The 14,809-nt window shown below is 38.5% G+C and overlaps 1 protein-coding gene across 1 annotated transcript in view; it reads left to right on the top strand.

Annotated features, from left to right (window-relative positions):
* The window catches only part of LOC124777256 (ribonuclease Z, mitochondrial), a 145,262-nt gene that overhangs the window by 116,832 nt on the left and 13,621 nt on the right, over positions 1 to 14,809 (top strand). Inside the window, exons 8-10 of the mRNA XM_047252583.1 lie at positions 28 to 343; positions 6,209 to 6,398; positions 11,103 to 11,326. Of these exons, the coding sequence (XP_047108539.1) occupies positions 28 to 343; positions 6,209 to 6,398; positions 11,103 to 11,326 (730 nt within the window). The remainder of the gene's footprint in view (positions 1 to 27; positions 344 to 6,208; positions 6,399 to 11,102; positions 11,327 to 14,809) is intronic.

Genomic DNA, 14,809 nt, shown 5'->3' with positions numbered 1-14,809 from the left:
ATTTACTTTGTCTCTTTTACATTCTAGTGACTCCAAAGTACTGATGCTCGATTGTGGTGAAGGCACCCTCGGTCAGCTGTGGCGATTTTATGGTGTGGACGGTGCTGAAGAAATACTGCGGAAACTTCAGTGTGTATACGTATCCCACCTACATGCAGACCACCATTTAGGTTTGGTGGGCCTCATTCATGCTCGGCGAAGGGCATACTGGGCTGCAGGCGCCAGCTCTTTTCCACCTCTGATAGTTCTCGCTCCTAAACAAATAATGGCCTGGCTCAGCTTCTACCACAGGAGATTTCAGCCTCTGTTGCATGAAATACAACTTGTGCCAAACTCTGCTCTGGTACTGTTAATTTACAGAATGTTAAAGTAAAGCTAATATTTTGTTTATTTATTCTTAAGTATGTATATTTTGAGGGTAATAGCAATGAGTAGAGTGCTGTGAACTATGGGAAAATAAGTGTTAATTTTTTTCTCTTCGTTTCAATGTATTATTGTGTGTTACTTCTCATTTCGTGCATGAACATTCAGTGTTTCATGCATTTTTCTTTCTTCCTGATGGTGACTAGACCCCAAGGTCTAAATGATTGAGGTTCAGTGTCTCGCACTGCTTGTAAATGCCAACAGTGCTGCCATTGCTGGTGTTACATAAGCAGCTGTTACGTAAGTGCTCAAAGACCGTCTTGGGGACTTTTCGATAAATAAAAAATTGGTTTTTGTGCTATGCTTGTAGTGTACTTTTCAGAATAAATCTTTCACTCATGAATGAAGTTTACGCTGTTTCAAAATTTCCTGGCAGACTAAAACAGTGTGCCAGACAAAGCTAGGAACATTGCCTTGCACAGGCAGTGCTCTTACCAGAAGGTAGGAGAGATGTACTGGCAGAAGTGAAACTATGAGGATAGACCTGGGTTTGTGGCTAGGCAGCTCAGTCAGTAAGAGCATTGCCTGCAGAAGGCAAGTTTCTGAATTCGAACCCATGTCTGGCATTCAATTCTAATCTGCTAAGAAGTTTTTGTAGCATACAGTGTGCAACACACAGTTTGGCTGGGTCTAAACAAGTAAAAATGATATAATTGCAATATGGGATGATGTCATGACATGTATTGAAAAGATTTGTGAAGCATGGTTACATGGAATGCTAAAAATGTGAAAAAGCTTGACTCTGTAGAAAGAGATGCATTAGGTTTACTTTGAAAGTCATTGCAGTCACCACCAACATTTTCCTGAATCAGCCATAAGAGAATCCACAATAATCATTAAGCCACAGGACTTAACCAAAGTACTGATCTCTTTTGCTGGCACGATTGTGCCCCAATGAAGTTAGTCTAACTCAACGAGTAGAGATATATTTACTGAAGGACTGAAATCTTTCGTTATAACATTGATTTATAAAAGTGAAGATAGGCAGGGGGGTCCTATTATTGACCCATCTCCCATAATCTACATCTACATCCATACTCTGCAAGCTACCATATAGTGCGTGGTGGAGGGTACCCTGTACCACTTTCATGTTCCACCCACTAATAGAACGAGGGGAAAAGCGACTGTCTACATGCCTCATTATGAGCCCCAATTTTCGTATTTTATCATTATGATCCTTAGGCATAATGTATGTAGGCAGTAATAGGATCATTCTGCAGTTGGCCTCACTTGCTGGTTCTCTAAATTTCCACAATACTACCTTGTGATTAGAGTGTCATCTTCCCTCGAGGGATTCCGATTCAACTTCACAAAGCATCTCCATGCTGGTTAAGCCTACCGGTAACAAATCTAGCAGCATGTCTCTGAATTGCATTGGTGTCTTCCTTTAATATGACCTAGTGTGGACCACAAACACTTCAGTAGCACTCAAGAATAGGTCACACTAGCATCCTTTATACAGACTCTGTTACAGATGAACCACAATTTCATAAAATGCTCCCAATAAATCAATCATTTGATTTCCCTGTCACAATCCTCACATCCACATTCCATTTCATATTGCTTTACAATGCTACAGCCAGACATTTAAATGATGTGACTATCAAGCTGGACACTGTTAATGCTGTATTCAAACATAATGAGTTAGTTTTTCTAATCATCCACATTAACTTACATTTGTCTACATCTAGAGCTGGCTGCCATTCATCACACCAACTAGGAATTTTGTCTGAAGTTATTTTGTACCCTGCTGTGGTCATTCAACTTTGACATCATCTCATACACCAGAGCATCATCAGCGAATAACCAAAGAATGCTGCCCACTCTGTCTGCCAGATCATTTATGTGTAGAGAAACTTATAGTGGTCCTATTGCACTTCTGTAAGTCACTCCTGATTATATCCTTGTCTGTGATAAACACCTGCCATTGAGGACAACATATTGAGTTCTAATACTTAAGAAGTCTTCGAGCCACTCACATATCTGGGAATCTATTCTATATGCTTGTACCTTCAATTACAGTCTGCAGTGGGGCACTGTGTCAAACGCTTTTCGGAAATCTACAAGAATGGAATCTGTCTGTTGCCCATCACCCATAGTGTTGTGACTGACAATTTGCAATTTTTCACAAACTTGACGTTTATTTATGTGTGTTTACAAGGTTGATGACTGAACAACCAAAGAAATGTAACAACGATGCCAGTAAAAGTCTCCTAATTGAGGCAAACAAAAGTTCACTTCTAATTTTCCATACAATTCAGAGACGAAGACGTAATCTTCAGCAGTCGAAGTCCACGAGGTCGGCATCCGGAGTGAACTGAACTTCGGGACTGGTTCTAGCCCCTAAATAGCTGTCTCCAGCCAATCAGGTTTTGGTGTAGTGATACTTTTTGCAGGCCATGACTTGAGCTCCCTCTGCAGGAAGTAGTGCTCGGAATGTCTGTTTCCATTATCTTGTATGTAAATAGGCAGTGTTTACCATGGTGCTTTTGGTATGCCTTGGACATAGACAACCCCGTCCTCTGTGGTGTAATATGGGTTGTTGTGCCTATCTACGACTCAGCATCTCCGCTTTTGTCTTTTTCTTATATCCCCCTTTCAAGACACTGCCCATTCCTTTTAACTACTCTTCCAATTTCTTTGCAGTCTCTGACGGAATTACAGTGTCATTGGCAAACCTCAAGGCTTTTATTTCTTCTCCATGAACTTTAATTCCTACTCCAAATTTTTCTTTGGTTTCCTGTACTAAGTGTTCAATGCACAGACTGAATAATATCGGGGATAGGCTACAATCCTCTCTCACTCCATTCTTAACCACTGCTTCCCTTTCATGCCCCTCAACTCATATAACTGCTGTCTGCCTTCTGTACAAGCTGTAAATAGCCTTTTGCTTAATGTATTGTAGCCCACCTATTCTCAAAATTCTTCTAAAATAAGCTGCAGGGTCAGTATTTCCTTGTGTGTGCCTAAATTTTTCCAGAATCCGAACTGAACTTCCTCAAAGTTGGCTTGTACCAGTTTTTCCATTCTTCTGTAAAGAATCTGTGTTAGTATTTTGCAACCATGACTTATGAAATAGATAGTTTTATTAAATTGATCGTTTGGCATGTTCACACCTGTCAGCATCTGCTTTTTTTGGAATTGGAATTATTTTATTCTCCTTGAAGTCTGAGGGTATTTCACTTGTCTCATGCATCTTGCACACCAGGTGGAATATTTTGTCATGGCTGGCTTTTCCAAGGCTATTAGTAGTTCTGATGGAATGTTGCCTACACTCGAGGTTTTGTTTGAACTTAAGTCTTTCAGTGCCGTGTCATATTCTTCTCACAATATCATATCTCCCATGTCACCTTGATCAACATCCTCTTCCCTTTCCACGGTACTGCCTTCAAGTTCATCTCTGTTGTATAAAGTCTCTATATACTCCTTCCACCTTTCAGCTTTTCCTTCTTTTCTTAAGATTGGTTTCCCATCTGAGCTCTTGATATTCATTCAGCTGCTTATCTTTTCTGCAAAGGCCTTCTAAATTTTCTTGTAGTCAGTATCTGTCTTTCTCCTAGTGTTGTATACTTCTAAAGCCTTACATTTGTCCTCTAACCATTCCTGCTTAGCCATTTTGCACTTTCCTGTCAATCTCATTTTTTAGACATTTGTATTATCTTTCATCTGCTTCATTGGCTGGATTTTTATATTCCCTCCTTTCATCAATTAAATTCAATATCTCCTGTGATATCCAAGAATATCTACAAGGCCTTGTCTTTTTACCTATTTGATCGTCTGCTGGCTTCACTATTTCATCTCTCAAGGCTACCCACTCATCTTCTACTGTATTCCTTTCCCCCATTCTAGTCCATCATTCCCTAATGCTTCCTCAGAAACTCTCAACAATGTCTATTTCTTTCAACTTATACAGGGCCCATCTCCTTAATTCCCTGCCACTTTGCAGTGTTTTACTCTACTGTTCATAACCAGTAACCATAAACAATGAGTTTTATGTAAAACTAATGTTTGGTTTCCTTGGCAGTATGCATGAGTGATCAGCAAACACTGCAGCTTCTGAAAGGTCCTTCAGTTTGTCGTCAATAAGAGTGAAACAAATAGCAAATCTTGCAGGTCACTCTATTTAATCTTTCTGCACTCTGAATTTACAGTATGTCGTATAGTACTACTTGTTAATGTGACCCTCAGTTTTTTGTTGTTGAGATGTGTTTCCAGCCTGCAAATGGAATGCTTTTACTCTGGTAAAATTTTAAGTTCTATAAAAGCAAAGGCCTTGGCAAGCTCATGTAAGATGCCAATGTGTTAATGCTTGTTTAATTCTTTCAAAAACGAATTTGGGAAATTATATCTTGCTTGCACAGGATAGTGTAGCTTAGAGAGTTCTATCAAACCAGTCTTTGGACCGAAGACCACAATAGCAAAACTCATTATTCAGTTCAAAACAAATGAAAATGAAATACGGGTATTAAAAGTGGAGATCAGTGCGCACACCATAAATGAAGGTCCATGTGTGAAGTACCTAGTCTGCCACATGGATAAGTTGAGAAACAGTTCAGATCTGCCTGGTTTGAACTCTAATTCTGTTGACCTGCAGAGTCGGGGTGCAGTCTGGTGGCATAATCTTCAAGAACAATGTAGCCAGGTTAAGAAACTATTTACTCTACAGAAGTGTGCAGCATGTAGTGTAAATTTAATAAGTGAACATGTTGTAGGAATCTTGGGATTCTTACACTCAACTCCCCAAGTATTTTCCTTCTAATGATATTTGGGGTTAATAATAATAGTGGATTTAGGATTAACTGTGAAATTCACAACAACAATACTAGGAGCATAAATGCTTTTCACACAGATTTTGTGTTCTTGTTGTAGAGTTCCCAATGTAAGTTTTATACTGTGATGCAAAAGTCTTTAATAGTTTGCCAGCAGACATGGCACAGAAATGTGATGGTCCTCAGATACTAAGAAGTAAAGTAAGAAAGTATGTTATTAGCCACTGCATCTATAATTTATCAGAATACTTCAATATGTGGGTGTAATTTCCTGTTAACATGATCATTTTAAACAGGTTTTAACTTTTGCAATGTATAGGAAGCTGACAGTCTTCTAAAATCAGTAAAAATATATAAATACTTAACACAAATTAGTAACAAATAAAAACAGCAGCAGGGTAGTGTAAGAGGAAGAGAAGTGGCTTTAATGCACATTATTTAAAAATTCCTATAAGTAATTCCTGTAATTCACCGTCTGAGTAGATTAGCACTAGTTGTAAGTAAGTGTTAGTATACTTTACAGAAGTAGCCTACATTGGCTGCTTCTGCCTTTTGGACTCATTCTACATCCCTGAAGGCTCTTCTTCACATTGGAATTTTGGAGAACCTAATGTGTGAATGAATGAATAATCAGAAATTGTGTTGTTGGCCAAAAGTAAGTGAAAAAAAACATCTGTTTGTATGTTACACATTTCAGATTTAGAAAAAGAGAATGCAAACCACCATCAATAGTTGTAATTTAGACTTCCCAATATTTCTTTAAATTGCACTGAACAAACTGTTGAATGATTCCTTCAATAAGAATACTGTCTGTTACATCTTATTTGAATTGGGCATTTTTATTGCCTCATTTCCATTAGTTTAAAAGTATTGATGTAATTTTACATCATCGTCTCATAAAACTTCATTCTTGTAATTATTTCTTAAGAAGTGATCTGTGCAGTGTTGCTCTAGTTGTTCAGTTTCTACATAGTTACTGTTGAAGGCAGTTGCATAATGAATGGCCATCTTTGCAGGAAATGGAAAAATTTGGGCTGGATGCTGAATCTTCCAAAAAGCTCATGGAAGCATTAGAAATGAACGATATCAGTACAGTGCCTGTCAAACACTGCCCAAATGCGTTTGGTGTCGCACTTACTCATTCATCCGGTTGGAAGATAACGTACTCAGGAGATACTATGCCTTGCCCACAGCTCATTAAGTTAGGTAAGAACTTAATTTTAGTTCCTAATAATAAGAGTTGTTGTTTTAACTGAATGTGGGATTATGGTAAACTCAGCTAATCACATGCATAATCTTACCTTATACACATCATCACTGCCACTCTTATTTTCAGCTTTATTCAGGTGTAAACTGCTATTGCAGTTAATTACCCATTTTTGTTTCCATGAATATCAAAAGGCCATTTGAGTTGAAATATTAACTTTCACTGCATCTTCCTATGGTACCAAGAGAAGCAAAAGGATTAATCTGTACATCACACAAACATTAACACTGTGTTTTTCTTGTTTTTCATTCTTGTGTATAGTGAACTTCAGATAGAACTTGTGAACTAGCTCAAATACCTATGTCAAAATGCTGGAAACCAAGATGGGCTAATCTCCACACGAGGCACCCAGCGACAGTGATGTCAAGATGTCATCATAGCAATTAGTGTAGTCAAGTAGATATTGTTACATTTTTTGGAGGCCTGGCTACACTGTTTCTAGAATATTAAGTTGCTCTGTGCTCAGTGAAGCTTCAAATGTTGTAGTGGCTGAAACATTGTAACACATCCACAGGTACCTGTGTAAAAGTTGTATAAGTCCTTTCTCTCAGTAAGGTTTAGCAAATTGCCTTCAAATTCAACAGTCTAGAGCAAAGTTTTACATAACATTCTGGGTGGATTTATTTAATACAACAGTGCAAAATAAACACAATAAACATAGAGAATTTTTAGTGGTGTTTTGATTAAGACTGTTGAATTAATTGCTACTTCAATTGCAGCTCTGGCCATAAAGGATGTTCAGGAGTATAATCTTACAGATACAATTCAGTTCTGTTATGATAGATTAGCAGTCTGCGAAAATTGAAGTAGGATTTAAAAAAATTATAGTTGGAGTCACAAACAGTGTCAGTTGAGTTTAGGCTCACCCTTAGACCTGACAGTGTACTCTCTGTGACAGCGAGGGAACGTTCAGTAGTGTTCTCAGCACACAGATGTGAATGTCTTAATCATTGCGAGCATTAAGTGTAGTCATACTGACTTATTTAGGGAATTTTTATTCCATTAGTTGCAAGTTGTCATGGCTGATTATGATGATATACATAATCAAGTAAGAGACATAATTTTGAGGATCCATGCTTTCTCTAAGCACAAAGCCCCTTATGCATGTACTGCAATTGTCACTTGGAACCAGCAACTCTGGAGTCCACATCTGTGCCTCGACATGCACGGACCACCATTGTTAGTGAATCGGAATACAGTAGCTGTGAACAACGTTGTCACATTGAATTGGCCAGTGATCGGGTGTTGTTATTTACATAGAATGAATATAAATTGGCTATACTAATATGTAGTTCACACACATCGTCTCACCCTATATAAGAGAGTAGTAGTATGTAGCTAAGAATGTGGATAGTATGAAGGTGAATGATATCAAGAGTGAGTGAGATTTCTGTCTGTGCCTTACATTTCAAGCTTGTACATGAAACATTTGATTATGACTTTTGTATCGGTGCATGTATGATGAATGTCATTGTAACGTACAACAAACGTTATGATAACAAGTGATATCTCTTGGTGTATACAATTTTTCCAGTGAAACGCTAGAAGAAGAATTTCTGTCTCTTTGTCTGCCAGTTTTCCAAATAGAAAATGGACTGTTGGATCATATATTCGCTTCTGTTATGAACTTGGCTTTCTATATATGTAGTATATATTTTTGTCATCAGTGACCATTTGGTACTGGCGAAAGCGAGCAAACAATTTTATAGAAATAAAAAAAATAGTATCATAGGTACTCACCTATAAGACGAGCTTTTTTCCCCAAATTCATCATTTGAAAAGTACAGAGTCACATTAAATATGCAGATTAAACTACGACAATAACTATGATGGTGGTGGGGTAGGGGTGGTTATTATTATTATCATTATTATTCCAGGACAGAGAGAAGGTCAGAATTGGTTATAATATCATCTGTCTTATTTTGCTGCAGCTGACAGTGCAGTTCTTGTCTGTGTGTTATAAGGAAAATCCAGGATGGAATGTAACAATATTAGAGAAGGAAAGTTGCTACTCACCAAATAGCAGAGATGCTGAGTCGCGATAGGCACAACAAAAGCTTTTGGCCATTAAGGTCTTTGTCAGCAATAGACACAAACACACACGTGCACAAACACACAATCATACAAACGCAACTTGCACACACGTCTGCAGTCTCAGGTGTGTGTGTCTGAGGGGGGGGGGGGGGGGGGGGGGTAGCGGAAAGGAGAGAAATACAAATAAATTAAAAGACTGGGTGTGGCAGTGAAACGACGGCTGTGTAGTGCTGGAATGGGAACAGGGAGGGGGCTGGATGGGTGAGGACAGTGATTGACAAAGGTTGAGGCCAGGAGGGTTACAGGAACGTAGGATGTATTGCAGGGAAAGTTCCCACCTGTGCAAATTCAGAAAAGCTGATGTTGGTGGGAAGGATCCATATGGCACAGGCTGTGAAGCAGTCATTAAGATATGTTTGGCAGCGTATTCAGCAACAGGGTGGTCCTCTTGTTTTTTGGCTGCAGTTTGTCGGTGGCCATTCATGCGGACAGACAGCTTGTTGGTTGTCATTCCCACATAGAATGCAGCACAGTGGTTGCAGCTAAGCTTGTAAATCACGTGACTGGTTTCACAGGTAGCCCTGCCTTTGATGGGATAGGTGATGTTAGTGACCGGACTGCAGTAGGTGGTGGTAGGAGGATGTATGGGTCAGGTCTTGCATCTAGGTCTATTACAGGGGTATGAGCCATGAGGTAAGGGATTGGGAGCAGAGGTTGTGTAAGTATGGATGAATGTATTATGAAGGTTCGGTGGACAGTGGAATACCACTGTAGGAGGGGTGGGAAGGAAAGTGGGCAGGACATTTCTCCCACTAATACCAGCGTATCTGAATTGCGCAGGTGGGAACTTTCCCTGCAGTACATCCTACATTCCCTCGACCTTCATTAGTCACTGTCCTCACCCATCCAGCCCCCTCCCTGTTCCCATTCCAGCACTGCACAGCCGTCATTTCACCGCCACACCCAGTCTTTTAATTTCTTTTTATTTCTCTCCTTTCTGCTACTTCCTCCCCCCACCTTCTCTCCTGCCCTTTGTCTAAACTGCAGCACTTCACTGTCCTCCACCCCCACCATACTATCCCTCCCCCTCCCTGCCCCAGCCTCCTCCTTACCCCCACCCAGCCGCCACTCCCATCATGCCCTGGTGCTGCTGCTCGCAGTGTGGTCTCAGTTGTCTGAGGCTGCAAATGTGTGTGCAAGGTGTGTGTGTGTGTGTGTGTGTGTGTGTGTGTGTGTGTGTGTGTGTGTGTGTGTGTGTTTGCTGACAAAGGCCTTACGGCCGAAAGCTATAATTGTGTGAATCTTTTTGTTGTGCCTGTAGCGGCTCAGCCTCTCCGTTATATGGTGAGTAGCAACTTTCCTTCTCTAATATTGTTATAAGGAAAAGGAGGATTGCTACTCACTGTGAATATGACACATTGAGCTGCAGACAGGCTCAATTAAAAGACTGTTACACTTTTAGTTTTCGACCAAAGCCTTATTCAGAAAAGGAAACATACATTCACATTCATTCACACAAGCAAGCATACCTCTCACACACATGACTGCCAGCTCTGGCAGCTCGGACCGGCGTTCCAGTCTGAGCTGCCGTGGATGGTAGTCGTGTGGATGTGATGTGCGCCTGCTTGTGTATGTGTTTCTTTTCTGAAGAAGGCTTTGGCCGAAAGTTAAAAGTGTAACAGTCTTTTAACTGTGCCTGTCTGCAGCTCAATGTGTCATCTTCACAGTGAGTAACAATCTGTCTTTTTCCTTATATTGTTGATATTCCAGCATGGACGTTTCATTGTTTGATCAGCATTTATAGGTAATCATATAGAATGATGTAATTGTAACAAAACATATTCCAATATAACATAGGCATGTACAAGCATTAGTCCAACTAAAACTTGTACGTGCCTAAGTTATATTGGAATTGGTGTTGCTATAATTATGTGAGACTATTTGACTACCTGTAACACACTGATGATAGCTGCACTCTCAGTGGAAATCTAGATCTCCAGTAAAAAAAGACCGCTGATATTTTGGCCAATGCTAAACTTCTTTCTGTCCTGGATTGCATCAGGGTCATGGGACAGAATCATTCCCATGGAATTGAACGTGGTGGTGGTGGTGGTGGTGGTGGTGGTGGTGTGATATTATTATTATTATTATTATTATTGTTATTGTTATTGGTATTACTGTCATTAAAATGAATGACTGTGGTAGTAAGCAATAAAGGAAGTGAAGATAAATATTTATGCAAGTAATTTCTTTTTATGTACTTTATTTCTGCTTGTACGAGAAAAATGTAGAAAATTAATAGATTGCATAAGTTTGGCATAGGTATAATTTTAACTTTTTAGATAGATACATAGATACTTTATATCTATAAACACTTTGTAGTTTTGATTAGTCAGAATATGTTAAGAAATTAGATAGATACATAGATACTTTATATCTATAAACACTTTGTAGTTTTGATTAGTCAGAATATGTTAAGAATTTATAAGTTAATATACACAATTTCTTTTTTATTCAATATTTACAATGTAGTTTAATATATGGATTCCTAAGCTTACATATTAAAAATGCAACTACTGTGATGATTGAAAAAAATATGCTGTCCATAGGTCAGAACAGTGATCTTCTCATCCATGAAGCTACCATGGAAGATGAGCTAGTCTCTGAGGCACGCTTAAAGATGCACTCTACGACATCAGAAGCAATAGAAACTGGTCAGAAAATGGGTGCAAAATTCACTATTTTGACCCATTTCAGCCAAAGATATGCAAAATTACCACGTTTTAACAACAATTTTACATCTAATGTGGGCATCGCTTTTGACAACATGCAGGTGTGTAATTTGTTGTACATACATGTATAAGACACAGAACAGCTGCTTATACGAGATGTGCTAAAAGTCTCTCCACAGTGCCATATGATTGTTAGCTGCACGTGCCGTATGATTGTTCACCTGCCTGGGTTACTTCCCTTCAGGTGGACTCTCCCAACATTCCACTGTTTAGTTTATCTCGGCCAGCGTCAGTAGTATCATTGGTGTGTGTTGTTACGTGTTGACGTGAACCTTTAGGTTTAGTTCCTTTGTTCGTTTGTTTCATTTTTGTCACTGTTAAAATGCTAACTATTGAAGAATTTGTGTTTTTAGTCAAACAAGTGTTCAAAGTTGGCAGTAAATACACAGTTTCAGTTCGTCAAACATTTAATTTACTTTTCCCAGAGACAACACTCCCTTATCGTGATACTGTGTGAGATTTGATTAACAAATTTCAAAGTACAGGTTCAGTGACAGATGCACCGAGAAGTGGTCATCCTAGCGTTTTGTCTGAGGATAAACTACTCGATATTTCCGATAAAATGCCCGGAGTCCAAACAGCTCAGTAAGAAAACTCGCCCAGGAAATCAATGTTAGTGTCGGAACGGCCCACACAGCTGTAAGGAAAAAATTAGAACATTTCCCATACAAAGTGACAGTCATTCAAGAACTGGAAAATACTTATTATGGCAAGAGACTGATTTATTTCCAATGGTTCAAAATTTTTGTTCAACAAAATTGAAGGGATATTCTTAATGAAACATTTTTCACTGATGAGGCATGGTTTCATTTATCCGGGTATGTGAACTCTCGTATGTGGAGTACTGTAAATCCATTGTGTATTCATGAGGAACCACTTCATTCTGTGAAAACAGGAGTTTGGATTGCAATTTCTAGATGTTGGATTGTGGGTCCCGTATTTTTCAATGAAACAATAAACACACAACTATATTGCAGTGATACTCTTTACCCATTCATAGGAAACTTGTGTTAAGTGAAATAAAAAATACTGAACATTTCAATGTCACTGCTTGCTGATGTTTTTGGTGGTCGCATAATTTCACAGGGACTTTGGCCTCCACGATCGCCTGACCTAACACCACCTGACTTTCTCTTCTGGGCTGCAGCAAAAGCAACTGTCTATAAAAAGCGTCCAAAATGCATTGATGAACTGAAAACTGCAATATCCACTTTCACTGCTTCTGTTACAGAACAAATGTTACAGCTTGTGTTTGGAACATGATTAGACGAATTGAATTGTGTAATCAACAACTGGGGGGACACTGTCAACATTTAAAGTGAAAATTTGTAAGTAAAAATGAATATCCAATAAATTAGGAAAACTTTTATTTCACTGAGTTTCATTTTGGTATATTCACTGCGGCATACGGCACGTGCGGCTAACAATCATACGGCACTGCGGAGACTTTTTGAACACCCCGTATATCTCTTGTACAATGTTTTTCATTTTTATTGGACATTGAGATACATGTTCCTCCATATGAAGTCTTCAGTCTTTGCATTTATTTTCATTTCTTCCAATTTATTTTGGTAATGTAGCTTCATTCAGTTACCAGAATGAATCCTAATTTTTCCCCACTTCCTTATGACTGTTTGGAAATGGCTATCTGTGCTGCTATTTTGTAAAGACATTTTCTTTATCTATACTTTTGTATTTCCTTAGTATTACTTTATCTCCATGATCTAGAATAGTCTTTTCTTCACAAGTAATCATATAGAACACTGGGGTACTGTACATGTCTATTTTTAGGTACTGCTGCCATTCACTTCCCTATAATAAATATGATTGATTTGTGATTTCGTTATTGTAAATAGCTGCTGTAGTTTGAGGTGGTTTATGATTTTATAGTGTGTCCTTTTCCAAATTAACAATCTTGCAAGCCATTTGGTAAAGTGCCACAGACACCGTTTGTTACCATCTTGTTGTAATTAAATTTTGTTTGTTGTTTTGTGTGGCTTTTCTTTGCCAGAATACTTTTTTTCAGCAGTTAAAGTATCTTGAATGCCTTATCAAAGTGCAACTCTTTATAATGTGTTCACACTGAATAATTATTTCAAATGTTGCTACAGGATATCTTACTGTATAGTTTGTCATCAGTTTGGGAGCTAAAACATTGCTTTGAAGTATTATGCAATTCCTCCAATTATCTTTGTATTTAACTTCACATTGATAAATACAAGTAATTTCTTATTGAAATTACATAGTAACCAACCACTTTCTCCGATTTCGGTCATCTGTGAGTCGTGTGAAGTAACACAGATCTGTACCCTTGTGCAACGAGCTGTAGATTAGATTAGTAGTTGTTCCAAAGATTATGAATACGACACTTCGCAATGATGTGGAACGTGTCAGGTTAATAAAAGGTGTCTATACAAGATATTACATTACACAAAATATTACATGAAACTTGATATTTTTAATTTTTTTGTGGGGGATGGAGAAATTACCCACTTACTATATCCAAAAATTCATCTAATGACTTGGAGGAGTTGCCATTAAGAAATTCTTTTGATTTCCTTTTAAATGCTATATGGCTATCTGTCAGATTTTTGATGCTTTTGGGTAAGTGACCAAAGACTGTTGTAGCAGCACAAATTACCCCCTTCTGAGCCAAAGCTAGATTTAACCTTGAGTTGTGAAGATAATCCAAGTGTTGTAGCCATGTACACTGCTATTACTTTTGAATTTGTGCGGATTGTTAATAACAAATATCATAAGTGAATATATATATTGTGAGGCTACAGTGAAGATCTCTAGCTCTTTAAATAAGTGTCTGCAGGATGATCTTGGATTAGCTCCAGCAATTATTCTGATTACACGCTTTTGTGTAATGAACACTCTTTTACTCAATGATGAGCTACCCCAGAATATGATGCCATACAAAAGCGGAGAATGAAAATAGGCGTGGTAAGCTAATTTACTGAGATGTATATTGCCAAAATTTGCACTGACCCTAATAGCATAAGTAGCTGAACTCAAACGTTTCTGCAGATCTTCAGTGTGTTTTTTCCAGTTCAACCCCTGTCATCATCCAGCTCAGCAATACACTTTTCTTACAACCCTAGTACACAGAACATGTGCTATTTGTGACAAAGACAGTCTCTCAGTTGAGCTGCAACACCTTAGATCTGTGTTTTGTCAAAATGGGTACAGTGAAGCATGCGTCAGACATGCATAAAGAAAATTAATAATACAGCCATCCTCAGAGAAGAGGTAGAGAAATAGGAAGCGAAACTTACTTTTCTTCCCCCATACTAGGCCTCCCTCAGCCAGAATTGTGAAAATCCTTGGAAAAAAACAAACATCAAGGCCATCTTTTGAACACCACAAAAACTAAAGATATGCTTGGCACAGTAAAGGACAAACTATAAGTACCCAGTATATACAGCATTCCTTGAGAGTGTGGCCACCAGTACATAGCATCTCACAACACTGCACGTAACACATTAGGTCCGTACACATCTGGGACATAGTGATAAATC

This window comes from Schistocerca piceifrons, chromosome 2 (assembly GCF_021461385.2).
Source record: "Schistocerca piceifrons isolate TAMUIC-IGC-003096 chromosome 2, iqSchPice1.1, whole genome shotgun sequence".
NCBI classification, from domain to species: domain Eukaryota; kingdom Metazoa; phylum Arthropoda; class Insecta; order Orthoptera; family Acrididae; genus Schistocerca; species Schistocerca piceifrons.
The sequence above is the reverse complement of the archived record's forward strand: the minus strand, read 5'-3'. Positions and strand labels throughout refer to the sequence as shown.